This window comes from Sorex araneus, chromosome 2 (assembly GCF_027595985.1).
Source record: "Sorex araneus isolate mSorAra2 chromosome 2, mSorAra2.pri, whole genome shotgun sequence".
NCBI lineage: Eukaryota > Metazoa > Chordata > Mammalia > Eulipotyphla > Soricidae > Sorex > Sorex araneus.
The window spans coordinates 324,449,109-324,465,470 of NC_073303.1; the positions used below are offsets into that span (position 1 = coordinate 324,449,109).

At 48.6% G+C, this 16,362-nt stretch overlaps 1 protein-coding gene across 3 annotated transcripts in view; it reads right to left on the reverse strand.

Annotated features, from left to right (window-relative positions):
- Positions 1–836: 836 nt before the first annotated feature.
- The window catches only part of MTCL1 (microtubule crosslinking factor 1), a 133,216-nt gene continuing 117,690 nt past the window's right edge, over positions 837–16,362 (reverse strand). For 2 of the 3 annotated variants that reach the window (XM_055125794.1, XM_055125795.1), the window contains 5 exons: positions 15,135–15,434; positions 12,986–13,017; positions 7,585–8,860; positions 4,312–4,367; positions 1,882–2,047 (listed from right to left, as the gene is read on the reverse strand). In XM_055125794.1, the coding sequence (XP_054981769.1) occupies positions 2,026–2,047; positions 4,312–4,367; positions 7,585–8,860; positions 12,986–13,017; positions 15,135–15,434 (1,686 nt within the window). In that variant the 3' untranslated portion in view covers positions 1,882–2,025. Of the gene's footprint in view, positions 2,048–4,311; positions 4,368–7,584; positions 8,861–12,985; positions 13,018–15,134; positions 15,435–16,362 lie in introns of all 3 variants that reach the window. The other variant, XM_055125793.1, reaches the window with a different exon arrangement.

Consider the following 16,362-nt stretch of genomic DNA (forward strand, 5'->3'; position numbering starts at 1 on the left):
CAATTTCCTTGTACCAACCATTTGCCCTTTCAATGTTAAAAATCAGAGATGGCACCTGGTACTGCCTGGGGACAGCAAAACCATCCATTTGCTCTTTCTTTCCTGTTTTCTTGGTTTCTCTCTCTCTCCCCTCCCTCCCTTCCTCTTTCTTTCTTTCTTTCTTTCTTTCTTTCTTTCTTTCTTTCTTTCTTTCTTTCTTTCTTTCTTTCTTTCTTTCTTTCTTTCTTCCTTCCTTCCTTCCTTCCTTCCTTCCTTCCTTCCTTTCCTTTCTTTCTTTCTTTCTTTCTTTCTTTCTTTCTTTCTTTCTTTCTTTCTTTCTTTCTTTCTTTCTTTCTCTCTTCTTTCTTTTTTCTCTCCCTTGAACCTGGGCCAGCCTAATGCACAGCAAGTACATACATTACCTGATGTACTATCTCTTCTGATTTTCTTTCTTTTTTTTTTTTTATTTTAGGGAACATCTGGCAGTACACCTGGCTTACTCCTGGCTCTGTGCTCAGGGATCACTCTTGCAGGCTCACCTTATAAGGTGCTGAAGATTAAACTCTGGCCTGCTGCATGCAAGGCAAGCACCCTATCACTCTAGCCCATGGACTCCTTCTTTTAACAGGGAAATTGAAGTTACCTTCTGATCCTCTTAGCTCCGAGAAACTGCAGTGTGATCAGACCTCTACAGCCTTCCATTGGCTGTGTAGGCAGGTATTACCTCTGGCCCCACCTGCCCCTGGTCCCTCTTGTCCACAACATCCCGCCCCCTTCTTCCGGCTGCAGAAGAAGTTATGCTTATAGTCCTGAGGGAAAGATGGAGGTTCACAAGAAACAGGGGCTCAGGGCCCGGCTGCCATCTCGTAAAGACTTTATTTCTACTTTGTCATCGTCCTGTACAGACTCTGAGGCACCATTCTTTCTTTCAATTTGGTATCCTCACATTTTGTAGTGTTTGTCCTTAAACAAGAAAATTTCCGAGTAAACACTGTATATTGCCAATTAATTCTTTAACAATAACTTAAAAAAATGCCATGGTGGTAGAATCATCAATGCTAGAAGACAACAGTGAAAGTGCAGGACAAGGGGGTTAAAACATCCTACAGCAGACAGACACAAGGAGGCTATGGGAGAACATGGTAGCAGCATGTACATGCACCGCGGTGCTTCGGACCCGAGGACGTGCAGGTCGAGTAGGATACGTGGATTATGCAGCGGATTCTGTCAGCCCGGCTGAGGACGCTATACCTTCAAAAGCATCCTGGCTTGTCCCCTTCAGTCCAGAGGGCATCTGTCATGTCTACTGGCTTCATGGCTTTCCACTCCAAAGAGTTCATCGGCTCAGACAGTCATGAGCCTTTCAAAGAGTCTTCAGAGAATAGCAACATTGACCAAATGAAAGGAACTTAAAACACTCAACCTCAATGTGGAAAGAAACCAAAGCAAAACGGGAAAGTGCAAATGGAGGAGAGGCAGTCCGTCTCGGGAGTGCGAGAGTTCAGAATCTCTTAAAAGGTAGATCTTGAAAACGTTTATATCTTAAATTTATTTATATCTTATTTACCCTTTATTGTTTAATATATTGTGCATAAAAAAGATGGAGACAAAAATAGTTTTCTGAGTTATGAAAAAATTAAGTTATTACAGGCACGTTTACTGTTTCATTCTAGAAACATCTCAGTTTCACAGGTTGAACATTCAGCAGCTGTGTGTGTGTGTGTGTGTGTGTGTGTGTGTGTGTGTGTTCAAACATTCTTTGACCTTAGGAAACTAGATCTCTCCTTTGGGGCAGCATTTGGTTGATGACGATGGTGTCGGGTTTGCAAATCAGTGAATTATTCCGTGACAATCCATGCAAACTTGCATCACGTCACAGGTGGGGCTTCTCCCCAGGCGGCTCCTCATCGCCCTGTTCCTCCAGCAAAGCCGGGTCTCCAGGGAGCGGAACCAGTGAGGCAGTGGGGGAATGTGGGGCCCAACGGGACGGAGGGCGGCGGTTTGCTGGTCTTCCGGGCCTGGAGAAGCAGGGTTCTAGGGAAGGAGCTAGTGCGGAACAAGGTAGTTCCTTCAAAGTTAAGAAAGAAAAAGACAGAGTTACTCACAACCCACCGCCAGCTCAGGGGATGACCCCCCCCCCCCCAGCCCCTACAAACACTTCTCAACAAACTCGGGTTAAATGCCATCAATCAGGAGCGATTCCATTGCATGTTAGTGAATATTTTGCTCCTGGAGATATATAAAGATGGTAAGTATCCAATGCATGATCAATGAGGGAAATGCTCAGATCATGATGAGGCTGTGAAATGGACAGGTTGACAGTGCGCATTAGCAGTGGGGAAGGCTAGGTGGCTGTGGGGTCCACGTCTTTCCCGATGTAGCTGACCCAATCATCTGGACTTTTCCCAAGGACCCACTCAGCTACTGTGACTCCTCCCTCAACCCTGTTGTGTTGTGTTTCAGCTGCATCAGCACTGAGACTCGCCTCAGAACAAACAAACTTTGCTACTGTTTATTCCAAACTGACTGGCAGTGGGTTAAACAAACTCCCACAACATGGAAAAAGACTGCTGGCAGAAATGGTAATTTGGGTCTTGCTGACTTTAATGACTTCACGTGGCAGCTAAGGAATCTGAGTGCTCACGCTGTAGACTCCGACTCATCCAGAGAACAGCTGATGCAAGACACACAGCTCTTAAAAAATCCCCATCACCCTGCTTCCCAAGGGTCACGGCTACTTGTTCGGTTTTAAAGACTGTGGAACCCATCCTTAGCGCTCATCTGAGGAAACCAGGACCCTGGACTTGGTGTCTGCTGGCACACAGAGATGAAAAGAGCTGGAGCATGAGGAAACTGTGTGCTCTCCCAGGTGGACTCCACCTGTCCATATGGTAAGCCAGGGAAAGCTGAGAGGGACAACCATTGTGATGAGGAAGGACGAAGAGAAGACCTGCACAGCCAGGCAGGAAGCAAGATGGAGGACTGAGACATGACAAGTGTTGATGCAGACCACAATGAAGCACAGTGAATGGGGTGGGAAGTGGCAGCTGGCGCTGCTGACGGCCCTAGAACGGGGGAGCAAAGATGGATGGTGAAGACACAAAGCGCCCGTGTTCCCAGAAGAGGGAAGAAGAGAGGTGATTCCCCGCCTTCCTGTGGGGGTCAGCAGATAAAGGAAACTGCACCTTAAGGATATTCAGTGCTCCTCGCCCTTTTATGGCTGCTACTTGATGTGAAGAGGGGGAAGCAGCCTCCACAGAGTGCTTATGCTAATGGCAGCCATGACAACCAGAATTACCTCACCCAGGCAACACCCCGCAGGGCACTGGCAGCAGAACTTAAAAGCAGTGGGGAGCTGAGTCCTCACCTCACCCCAGGGCAAGAGGGGACCTGAGGTTGATGTTTTGTGGTTTTGTGTCTTCTAGTGAAGTAGCAATTGAGTGTGTGTGTGTGTGTGTGTGTGTGTGTGTGTGTGCTGTTATGGGCTATGTTCTCAAAGAATGCACTGTGTGATGTGTCTGTTGTGTGTTGGATGGTGCGGGAAAGGGGAAAGCATAGGTCCGTGTCCTGTGGGACTGTTGTGTGCAGGTTTTTATTGTCCTACTGTGCCTGGTACCCCCCAGCAGCGGCTGAGTGAATGGGGGTTTATGTCACGAAGCTGGACACCTTCCAGAGGAGAAAAGGGTGTGTGAGTGTCAGTTCCAGACAACTGCTCCTTAGTGATATGAGCCAATGGGGCTCTGCCTACAAGGCCACAGAAGCAGCCTATGTGTGGCACTTGATCCTCGGTGGCCTTTGAGGCAATGGCCTCCCACACTTTGTTATTTGTTCAACCTGTATTCATAAAGCATTTCTGATGTTATTTGGGGTGACTGCCTGGATGGGCAAGAAACATCTAACTTGATTTCTTGTTATAGAGATGCTGAGCCCCAAGGTGCAATTTACCTCATCACAGCCTGTGGCAGTGCGCATGGCTCCAAATGCTGGGGGACAGGAGCAGACAGTGGGGCCAGAATGGCTAGATCTCTGTGTCAAAGACTGTCCGGTCTCCAGAGACCTCCTTTGACCCCTCAGAGATCAGATGGGCTGCAAACTGCAGTGAGAGAATCCACAGCAGGGGGCTCATCACCTCAGAGCCTGGCTCTGTGGGGAGCTGTCACCACCAGGCCACCGATCTGTTCCTGCAGATGGGCCCCTGCAGTGTGGGCAGTCACCTCTCGATGGAGCCAGTCCGCTTGAGACAAGTCAGCCATTTCTGAGTGACAAGTGCCAACCCTGAGCCACACAGATGCCCCACGTGGATGACATGGAAAGAAGGAAAGGAGAACTTACGGCGTGAGGCAGGCCGGGCTAGATCCCCAAGGGGCGGTTAGTAAGACAGTTTGGTTCTGGACAGAACAGACAGAGAAAAGAAAAGCAAGTAGGTTGGAAAGTGCTTTGTACAAAAGAAGAACAGTCCAGGTGTCAAGTCAGTGAGTTGCTGGCAGTTCCAGGAAGGGTTCATAGGAGACGCATGAAGTTTCAACAAAGTCCAGGTACCATGGGCCGGTCCTCCTGGCTCCGGCTGAGTGCACAGAGGGCATCTGCCAGGCCACGCACACAGCTTCTACCATGCACAGTTGGTTCTCACTTCCCCAACACCCCATGGCCTGCACCACTGTGTCTGAACAGAGACCTTGAAACAACTGCTTTTAGTTACAACAACGGAGCAACCGCTGCTCACACTGAAAACTTTCCCTGTATTCAGCACTGAGACGAGGGAGGGAAGAACAACTGTGGCATTTTCTGCTGATTCCGCAGCACTCCTGTCCACATTGATGCCTGGACGCTAGAACTTGGAGAGAGGGCAGGAGTCCAAAGCTGGTGGGAGGGAGGGAGCAAGGGAGGGGGTTATTCCTATGGGGCACGTTCCTGTGAGGGATCACCAATGTCACCCCTGGGTCTGTGTGTTCAAGTGCAGGTTTGGGGAGAGACTCCACAACAGGGTGTTTAGAACAGACTGGGAGATCAGAACAATGCTGGTGACCTTGAAGGAGACCTGGAACTCCTACAAAGCTGATGAGTGACAGGCTGGACACCACCTCCCCCCAGGACTAATATCCAAGTCTATATAAGTCAGGAATAATTCCTGGCACTGGAATTATTTGTCAGAAAAGGAAAACAAGAGCCTAAGATATTAAAAGGCTGACAATGAATGCTCCGCCTAGGATACAATCCTCCTAACCCTCTTAGGCTTGGCCAATTGTCTTTTGATATCAAATGCAGTGAGAGAGAAGAAAATCTAAATTTAGACATTTGAGAGAGGGCCAAAAGGGTGAGCCCAGCTCCATAGGGACCCAACCATTTTCATGTCTTAGTGCTACGCTCAGTCATCAAACCCTTTTCTTCATATTATCTATATATTACTTACAGCATTCAGTTAGACACACAAGGCACCGTTTTTCTTTTGGTTCCTAAGCAAATTCTAGTTTGTCTAATAGAAATGGACTCCACAGATACCATCAGTTAATGCTTTGGAACAAAGGTAGTATCAATGGATTCTTCCAGAGACACAAAAAGGCAGGGTACACGCATGTGCGGCTCACACACACACACACACACACACACACACACACACACACACACGCACACACACAGAAACCAGAAACAACTGCACTTGAACTCTTTCCACAGAAACCAGTCACTTACCTGAGGAATGGGTAACTGAAATCTGACACACTTTCCCCTGAGAACAGCTATTTCTATTTGTGCTCCTCAGAACAGCTCAAGGACCTACATCTCTGGAGTGATGTAGTTGACGCACAACCAGTATCAAATTATACCATAGAGCAGTGCCATTTCTGTAGGTTACTGCAATTTCACATGCTTTTAATTGCACTTGGTTCCAGATTTAAATTCTGTATTTTGAGTTAAATACTGCTCAGACAGACTGAAAAACTGCCCATCACTGATCCCTATTGAAAGGAATTGTGGGATTGAAGGTGGAGGAGGTCACAGGAATAAACATCTTCCCCTTCCCCATACTTGTGAGTTAGGGGCTGCCCAGGTCACAGGGGGAAGATGGAGCTGGCAACCGCAGGGGAAGATCTCTTTCCTCTCACTTCAGCAGCTGCTGAGAATGGCACTGGGTCTAGACCCCCGGTCCCTCCAGACCACTCACTCCCAAGCCTAAGTGAGATCATCGCTGGACAATGCCTTTCTGTGGGCTCAAGCCCCCAGGCTGGCACTGCCACATTTCTCACCTCCAACAACACCATCCAGCCTTGTTTTATTTTGCCCATTTTTGAAGCAAAGAAAGAAAGAACTTTTGGGGGTGGGGTGGAGGTGGGGGAAGGATTGTATTGAGCCACCCCGGTCACACACAGGGAAACATGTAGTGCCTGGAATTGAACCCAGGCCTCCAGTATGCAAAGCCTTCTACCCTGTGAGTGGCCTCTGGTGCTTAAGAGTGTATTCTCAGGTGGCATAGTGCCAATCCATCATGCATGGCTATGCACTGGCAGGGAATTTAAAGTTGGCTGGTGAGTAATGTGAGCAGAGGCAAAATAACATGGGGCCACATGCTCTAGCATGTGCTGTGAAAGGGGATGGCCTTGATAATCACAGTGCATGAGGCGGGGGATTTGGAGCCCAACATTTGTCTTACATGGCTTTCTTGTTTGTTTTTGTTTATGGGCCACACGTGGCAGTGCTCAGGACTTACTCCAGGATCTGCACTCAGGAATCACTCCTGCTGGTGCTTGGGGGACCATATGGGATGCTGGGGACCCAACCCAGGTTGGCCTATGCACTTTACTATCACTCTGACCCTTGTGTCTTACTTGGCCTGGACTCTCCGTGGTCACCAGGAGGGCCAGGCTTTGAGAGCTGAATGCTACACTGTCCTGAAGACAACACTGGCACTCAGCTGGTCTAGGTGAGGCTCCTACTGTGACTTTCTATTATGTTTGGTTGGGCCTTTTCCAGCACCGTCTGATATTCTCCAGTAGGAAGGTTCACCTTGATGCCTGGTACTTCATCCCCCTTCCTCTCTCCGTCTGTTTGTCTCTCTCTTCCCCCTCTCCCCACCTCTCTGTCCTAGAACAAACATAGGTAGAGGACAGGCAAGGACAGAGTTCAGAAGACAGCCTGGCATGCCTAGAGCCTGTGTTTGTTCCTGGCACCACCCCATGGCCTCCAGCACTGCCAGGGAGTCTTCCCTCTGCAGAAATGCTTTTATTTGGCACTCTGGTGGTGGAGGCGCAAACTTCAAGTATAAATGAAGTATAAATCAACACTACTGTAAATCAGAAAAGATAAACTCTAGAGGGCAGATATATCCACAGGTAAAAGGCCCAGGCACATGGACAAGCATTAGTCACTCAGAACTGAGAAATTAGCCTGACTCAAACCCTGAGCTACTTCTTCAAAAAAAAAAAGGCCAGTTTGGTGTCCTCAGATTACCGGGATGACAATGACACTTTCTTTAGACTAGGTTACGTCTGCTGTCCTGCCATCCCATTCTCCCTTAAAACCCACATCTCTGCCTGGCAGGAGTCTAGCCCCGGACAAGGGCGGCTGAGAGGAAAAGGCGGGTGCCCGGCGGGGCCCCTCGGCACTCATTACCTCCATGGACCCTGGCTCGGCTCTAGCCGTTTCTGCGGTGTGGCTGTCACTGTTCAGACCCGGGACGCCGTGGGGGCCCTGTCTGCGCTCCTCCCTTAAGGCATGCTCCAACAGCTTCTTATTGAGGATGCGAGCCACGTTCTCGGCCAGCGTGTAGCCGGGCGGCGCTGACAGGTCCTGGCGCACGGGCGCGGCCTCCCCGCCGTCCTCCCGCGGGTCTGGGCCGGGGCCCCGGGGGCTGGGCGAGCGGCCCCGGGAGCCGGCGTCGGGGCTGGGCTGCGCGCGGGGCTCGGCCGAGCGCGAGCGGCAGGCGTTGCGCGCGCCCTTCGGGAAGGGCTCGGGGCTGGGCCCGACGATGGTGAAGAGGCTGGAGAGGCCATCACCGATGGCCGAGTGCACCGGGCTCTCGCGCGTGGTGGTGGAGCGCGCCCAGGCCGAGCCCTGCGTGGTCCTGGCGGCTGGCTCGGCCCTGGGCGGCGGCCTCCGCGGCAGCTTCGGGGAGCAGCAGGCGCGCTCGAACCTGGCTGACCCCTTGTCGCTGGGCGCCGGCGGCCGGGCCCTGGGCCCCCGCGACGGGGATGAGGCGGGCGTGTTCCCGGGCCCCGGTCTGGCCGCGCTGCCCCGCGCTGCCTCGGTCTGCAGCCCCACGCTGACGCGCGCCGCTGGCGGCCCTGCCGTCTGGCACGCCGTGTCCCTGCGCTGCGGCCTGGCCGAGAAGGCCACCTCCTTCATGTCGTCACTCAGGTTCCTGGACATCTGCAGGCCGTGCAGGGGTGCAGCGAAGGCTAGCGGGGCGCAGCGGGGCCCGTCCCGGGGCTGTCTGCGGGGGGTGCCGGGCCAGCGGCCGACCCCATGCTCCGAGGGGTTGCCCTGCGCCCTGCCTGGGGCCGGCTCCGGAGGGCCCGCCACGCTGTCCACCCTGCGCACGGCGGGCGGGCTGTGCAGCACTCGCACCCCCGACGGCTCGGCGCGGACGTGGCTCCGCAGCGCGGGCCTCTGGCAGTGCTCCGGGCTGGTCATGGTGTCCGTGGTCATGGTGATGCTCGTGGTGAGGTACCAGGTGGCGTCTGCGCTGCTCTCACGCCCCGCCTCCCCCCGAGCGGTCCTCTCGCCCCAGGCCCTGGGCTGGAACTCCTCGATGTACTTGAGGTCATCGGGGGACAGGGGAGGAGTAATGTCCTCTCTGCTGCTGCTCGCCGGCCGACCGGTCTCCGGCAGGAAGGGAGAGACGTCCATCAGGCGCTGGAACTCGGACATGGAGGACACAGACACAGCCCTGGAAAGGCAAGAGAGCAGTGGTCAGCGGCTACCACCCCAATGCCGCCCCGCCCAGCTCCCTGCGACGTTCTGGCCGCTCCGCAGCATCCCTCTGGGTGTGCATGGGCTTCTGTGACCCAGCATCGGCTCAGGGACGGGAGAGAAACCACCTTATACTGTGGGAACAAGTGGAAGGCCCGGCTTTAAGGCAACTGTAATTGCGCTGCAAACCCACTGGAGCGAGGACACAGCTTGGTGTAGCCTGTGGCTGCTTGGCCGAGGCCCTTCAGCTGCTGCTGAACATCTGGTTCCCAATCTGCTGGGAGTTTCCCCAGTTGCAGGCAACATGGCATCCGGTGTAGACACCGGAGACCTGGACCAGAGCTTACCGCAGTGGGGAAGCCAGAGAGCACACTGCAACAGATCAATGCCTTCACAGTCTTTTGGTCAACTGACAGAATCTATAGGTGGCCCGCTCTACCTCTGAAGGCAAATGGGAGATGGAGTTGTAGGCAAAGGGATATGCAATCAAGCTGGCAAGTTATTCCCCCAATGCTATCTCAAGCCGAAATTCCATGGAGTCCTGTCCAAATCTTCTACTAGGTCTCAGCTCTTGTCCTCTCTTACCCATACACTCTGTTCGTGCCAGGCACCCACTCTGTTCCATGCAGGGGGTGAAGCTAGGGGAGTTAAAGCAGTAGCCAATATGGGATGGGCGGTGGCCCAAAGCATTACTTGGAAGTAGATTTATTAATATACTAAACTTTAGTTCATATCTCTAAGTTTCATTTTTCAAACTTAGAGTACTTCATTGTAAAAACTTTGTAGGTGAGATCTAAGCAGGTGCATACCTGAGTATTTGCTGATAGAGAAAAAATTATGACTGATCTGTAAGATTTAAAAATATTTTGCATGAAAATATTAGACAAACATATGGAACATGGATTTTAAGATCTTTTCATATTGTTCAGAGGGAAGTTGAAATATTGATTTTGTCAATCCAAATATTTGTATAAAAATATAAGTATAAACATTGAAAGTAGGAAAGTAAAATAATTGTCTCTTTTTAAACATTTTTTTTTGTTTTGTTTTGGGGGCCACACCTCCTGGTGCTTAGAGCTTCTCCTGGCTCTGCACTCAGGGATTACACCTGACAGGCTTGGGGGACCATATGGGATACTGGGAATCAAACTCAGGTCAGACATGTGCAAGGCAAAGCCCTAACTGCTGAACTATCACTCCAACTAATCTTTTAAAAACTTTTAAACTTTTAAAAATTGAGGTGCATGGGGCTGGAGTGATAGCACGCCGGGTAGGGTGTTTGCCCTGCATGCGGCTGACCCAGGTTCGATTCCCAGCATCCCATATGGTCCCCTGAGCACCACCAGGAGTGATTCCTGATTGCAAAGCCAGGAATAACTCCTGAGCATCTCTGGGTGTGACCCCCAAAAGAAAAATAAATTGATGTGCTGTGATAAATTAATATTTTAAATTCGACATGATTATCTGTTTGCCTCTAAGACACCTGGAGGTCCTGTACAATGTGCTGGAAGTTCTAGCACATGGAGTCATGAGGCTGTGGTGCTGAGCAGTTGTGGTGAGTATTCCCTGTGTAGGAGGCAGGCCCAGGATGGCCGTGCTGACAGGTCAGCCCCAGAACCTCTCCGGTGGGGTAGCAGAGAGAAAAGAGGCATATAGAGCATTGTTGCTGCTGACAAATCACCCTCTCCAAGGTTGATCTGCCATCCTAAAGGCTTACACTAGCCTGGGCTTTCAGAAGGCTCCAGATAAAACCCACTGGCCACTCCACCATGGTGCCATTAATGACAGTGAAGCCAGATTGGGGTTCATGTTCCCATAGACGGATCCTCACATGGCTCTCACCTCAGGGCTAATTGCTTTTGTCACCAGGAGGCAAAAAAAAAAAAAAGCAGGTGTTTATCAGCAATACTGTGGGCATCTCATCTCATTTCCCTTTAGGGGTAAAAGATTCTTTTGTTGTTATTAGGAATGATCTACAAACCACCAATGGTCATCTGAATTACAGAGAACTGGTAACGGCCAGCGCTAGGACTGAAAGGAAACAGGATGATTTTCCTGCTGTTGCCTCTGGACTTGTGGGATGAAGTGGCAGCTCCAGAACCTCATTCTCAGGGGAGGAAAGGGGGCTCTGTGGACACAGAAAGCCCCAATCTGTCACATTTCCAGCATGCAGCTGTCCGTATCTGCCTTATCTGTTCATGGAAGAAATGGTTCCAGCGTTCAGTTGGAGGCACCAGGCAGGGATGCTGTTCCTCCGGAACCTCTTTTCATTGTCAGAGACCACATGCATGCAGGAAGGAGAAGCAGCCCAGAGGGAAACAAAGCAATGCTGACTCAAACCACAGCATGTGGGACAACAGGCAGGTGCTGGAAGATGTGGAGAAGGGACTCCCGGCATTGCCACATGCCCAGGGAAGGCAGCAACGACCAGGGCACAGGTGTGCTCCTACTTTGGACAGTTTGGTAATTTAAATTTTACCAGAGTGGATTCCTTTGGGAATGGAGAAAGGATCAATCAAAATAATGTACAGGGAGGAAATGGCAAGTTGATGGCTTGGGCAGTAAAGGGGCTCACTACAAGTCCTCATGGGATGACCGAGAAAGAAGGCAGGAGAAAAGAAGCAAACAGCTGAAACCTGGGTGGGTGCATTGCTTGATGTGTATCAACACACCAAACCTGTGAACAAGTCGAAATACCTCCTGTTTACAGATGGGGAAACTGAGGCACAAAGTGGTCATATAACTCAGAATGGACACAGGGCCAACCTCAGGTGGATGTAGACCTGAAGCAAGGCTGTTTGAGTCTAGAGTGGTGCTCCCCTGGGCACTTCCTGCCTGTGTGAGGCTGGGATGTGGAGGGCAGGGATATAATAGAGGGAATTCTAGGTGTGGGAGGCAACTGATTAGTGGCAAGTGGACAGAAGACAGGAGCTCACGGGCTCCATGTTAAAGAAAATCAGAGATGAGAAGATCTGAGAACAGTGACTTGTTCTCAGAAGAAATTCCATGTGGTGGAAAAAGTATCTATTTATTTCTCAAATAAAAGGTAGGTGTGAGCCAGCAGAGGGATATGTGGAAAATCTCTATCCTTTACACTCAGTTGTGTATTTTTAATGATTAAACTGAAACAAATGTAGTTCTGTCTGACTTATTCAGACATAGCTTTTCATACATCTGAACTAAAATGGGGTTAGTAATTAATAGCAACAATTTTTACATTTACTTCAGTAATTACTACCGAGAAAGCCAGAAAGAGAACTTGATGTCAAGAGCACAAGCTTCGCATGAGGGAAGCCTGGGTTCAATCCCCAGTACCACATGGTCACCTGAGCACTGTTAGGAATGGGTCCTAAGCAGGAACTTGGGAATAGTCCCTGAGCATTGCAAGGTATCGTCCAACAACACCCTACCCCCCACCAAAATAGGATTGCTACTGAGCAATAGTTTAATAAATTTCCCTAGAAGGGGTTTATCATCATTATTAATTGTTTTGGGGGTCACTGCTAGAATTGTTTGAAGACTACTCATGGTTCAGTGCTCAGGGTTGGTCCTAGTGGTGCTCAGGGACCAGATAACACCAATGGTCAAATCCTGGTCTCCTGAATGCAAAGCTGTGCTCCATCTTCTGAGCTATTTCTTTTAAATATATAAAATATATTTAATATAATTAATATATAGAGCTTTTAAATATATATAAAATATATAAAATGCCTCAAATATTATCACTATGAAATTTTTCCAGACTCTAAATAAAACAGAGCAGTTTCTGTGCACTTTTCAAAACCACTTAACACAATAACTCTTGGCCCTACACAATGCACGTACAATCACAACAGCAAGTTCTAACCACAATACAACACATGAGGACACAGGAATGACCTCTCTGTTGCTACTACTAAGAAACACCTTATTGATGTAATAATAATAATAATAATAACAATAATAATAATAATAATAATAATAAAGCAACTCCTTATCAGAAGTCTTAAAGTATTTTGAAAAGAGTAATGCAATAGACTACAGTAGCAAAATGTGCCAAGAGGTTAAGACCAAGAGTTTTCCATTTCAATAGCCAACTATTATTTTCATCTATCTTACTTACCTTTGAAGATTTCCCTTGTGATGTTCTTCTTCCTATAAGAAAAACATAAGCATTATCTGAGTAAATGACTTCAGACTGCTCGGGAGCTTTCCGAGTACTAACTGATCAGCTCTGCTCTTCTGCCGGGAAGAAACACCCTGTGAAACGTCTAAGGAGGTCAGATTTTGGTCAGGAGCTGTTACTGCAACTAAGTCCTTTGAAGTATGATAATAAAACCTGAACCCACGGCATGATGAGGGGCTGGAGCCTCCGCAGTCAGGAAGTAGCCAACTGAAGTGAGAAAAACCAGTCCTGAACATGGCTGGGAGGAAGCATGTGTCCTCTTCAAAGGACTAAGAATATGAATTTCAAAGCCAGTTTTTCTAATGGCACCAGTGAATACGGCTCTTTATGTGTGTGTGTGTGTGTGTGTGTGTGTGTGTGTGTGAGAGAGAGAGAGAGAGAGAGAGAGAAAGAGAGAGAGAGAGAGAGAGAGAGACAGACAGAGACAGACAGAGAGACAGAGACAGAGAGAAACAAGAGACAGAGACATGGGTAGGGGGGAGTGCAGGTGAGGTGAGAGAGTGTGTTAGAAGACCGATGTCCCTCGATTCCTGGGTCACTATAGTAGGTGGAGTCACATATTTGGGTATGAGGGCTTTCTTGGTTTTTAAACACTGCCATTGAGAACTGGCAGCAAAGTGCCAGTGACTTCCCCTAAAGGCTGAGTGCTATGTGTTGGCAGACAGTGCAGTGAAGACAAACTTGTCTTTAGAATAAATGTTCTTGTACTGATGAGGTCTTGAAGGAGGAGCCAGAAGCCACCCAAGTCTGTGTGATGTGTGTCCCCCTGCAGGCCAAGAGGGGCTGGAATAACACCTTCCCATGTGCTCGCCACTGGTTTGGACTATTGCAGAGCTGGGGACAGTATCTTCCTGCTCACATTTTCTCTCTACTGTGAGCCAGAGATCAAATGAGGCTGAGTACATGGGAAGCACCATCAGGTGTGTACAGGTGTGTATGGACAAGGCCTTGATTTCACTGACAGCTCAGAGAAGTAGAACTGCCCTGTATTTCAACATTCTTGAATGGGAACATTTTGTGTCAGTGAAATGTATGTTGGTGAAAAGGACGGCTGTTCTGGGGAGGTGGGGGCGGTGGGGGAAGGTATACTGTGATTCTTGGTGGTAGAATATGTGCACTGGTGAAGGGATGGGTGTTCGAGCATTGTATAACTGGGACTTAAACCTGAAAGCTTTGTAACTTTCCACATGGTGATTCAATAAAAGAATAAATTAAAAAAAAAAAGGACGGCTGTCACCCATATCTAACCTCTCACCGTCCTGAAAATAACTAGGAGAGGGGTTCATGAAAGTCATCATCACAAATAAAAAGTATAATTCTGCGTGGTTTTATACTTAACTGTGGAGATCATATATTGTGAAATATCTATCTATAGCCAGTCATTATGCTGTACACTGACTAATATAAGGCTACATGTCTGTTAGCATTCAATAAAAAGAGGTAAAATAATGATTAAATCAATTTATAAGTAACGATCCCTAAAATCAGTTTTTAAAATCCAGGTTTAAGAAAGGAGTAAATAGAAAACACTGTAACATGAAAATGTCAGTAAAGGGGCCAGTTGCCCTGTCATATGTACAGTTTCTAAGCACTGGATTTCCCTGCTCTGTACCAAATAAGATATTTATAGCATATCACTAGTGAGTGATAAGTACTACGATAACTTGATTGGGCCACTTAAGCTCCTGCTACTTCTTAATGTTAGGTAATTTCTTTCAAACGATATTTTTTGGTTATTAATAAGTTTTCCTGACTCAAAAACACTGCTATAATTTTAAGAGAAACTCAAGATCTACTTTGCCCAGAATTTCCATTAAAGTGTTTTGTGTTGGACATGTCCACTGGTGAGGCCTTTTCTTTTGAGTCCTGTATTTCTCAATGCCAGACAAGGAGGGCAAAGTGAAAGAGATCACAAGGGCACACTTGTCTGAGGTCGGGGCACCAACAAAATTCTTGGTATTGTGAAAACTGGAGTTCTACTCAATACAGAGATGACCATACATGTAGCTCTGAAACCCGAGAGGTAAGCGTTGGATGTCTTAGGACCCTTTGTGTTTTCCAATGAGAAACCCAGGGAGAAACCCACCTCAGGGAGGCAGTTCCTAAAATCCTTGTGGGGCCCTCGTGCCGGAGGCTCCTCTGGATCCTCGCTGTCCAGGGACAGGGCGTCCAGGTAGAGGTTCTCCCGTGCAGAGCACCTGTCCGATTCCTTCAGCTTGGACAGTGGACGGTCTTCAAACGCAGTGGAGTCGGCATCTGCACATGACCACATAGCCATGGGGCGGGGCACTCGGGGGCTTCCTGAGTGGGCAAAGGGGTGAATGTTGCCTTCTTTTTGGTCACAGAGGAAAGCGCCATTTCTCCGAGAATTATTTTCTTTCTGCAACTTGAGAGTTTTAAAAATAAAAATGATTAAGGGCCGGAGCAATAGTACAGTGGGTAGGGCACTTGCCTTGCATGCAACTCACCCAGGTTCTATCTCAGCATCCCAATGGCTCCCCAGAGCACCATCAGGAGCGATTCCTGAGTGCAGAGCCAGGAGAACATCTGAACATCAGTGGGTGTGGTCCCCAAACCAAACCAAACCAAACCAAAACAAAAAACCAATTAACCTCACTTTTCTTTCTTTTTTTCTTTTTTTGAGGGTGGGAAGGGCTTGGGGTTGTGCCTAGGAGTGCTCAGGGCTTACTCCTATCTGAGCTTGGAGATCACACCTGGCAGTGCTTGGGAGAAAATATATGATGCTGGGAATCCAACCAGAGTTGGCTGCGTGCAAGGAAAACACCTTATCCCTCTACTATCTATCCGGTCATTAGCTTCATTTTTCTGTTACTCTCCCAATACCATGTTCCTCATAATTTTGAATTACATTTTAAAGTCTGAGAGGTAAATGCTCTTAAATTAACTTCAAAGTCTGAACTGGGAAAATTACATGAACCAGGCTCACGCCAACCCCTTCTGATGTTATTGTACATAACTTGGAGGAATATCCTCATAGGAAACAGCAAATTTATGGAACCAACCCATCATGAACTAACACTACTGTAAGCATGGAACCCAAACTACAATTGTTAAACCTAAAAAGGTATATGCTGAGGAGTCAGACTGGGGTATTTGGGAGGAAATCTGGGGACATGGTGGGGGAATGCTGACATTGGTGGTAGGATTGAAGTTGGAACATTGTATCCTGAAACTATTACTGAAAGCTTTTTAATTCATGGTTTCTACAGTTTTATAAAATATGTTTAATTAGGGGCTAGAGCAATAGCACAGCGGGTAGGGCATTTGCCTTGCACGTGGCCGACCTGGGTTTG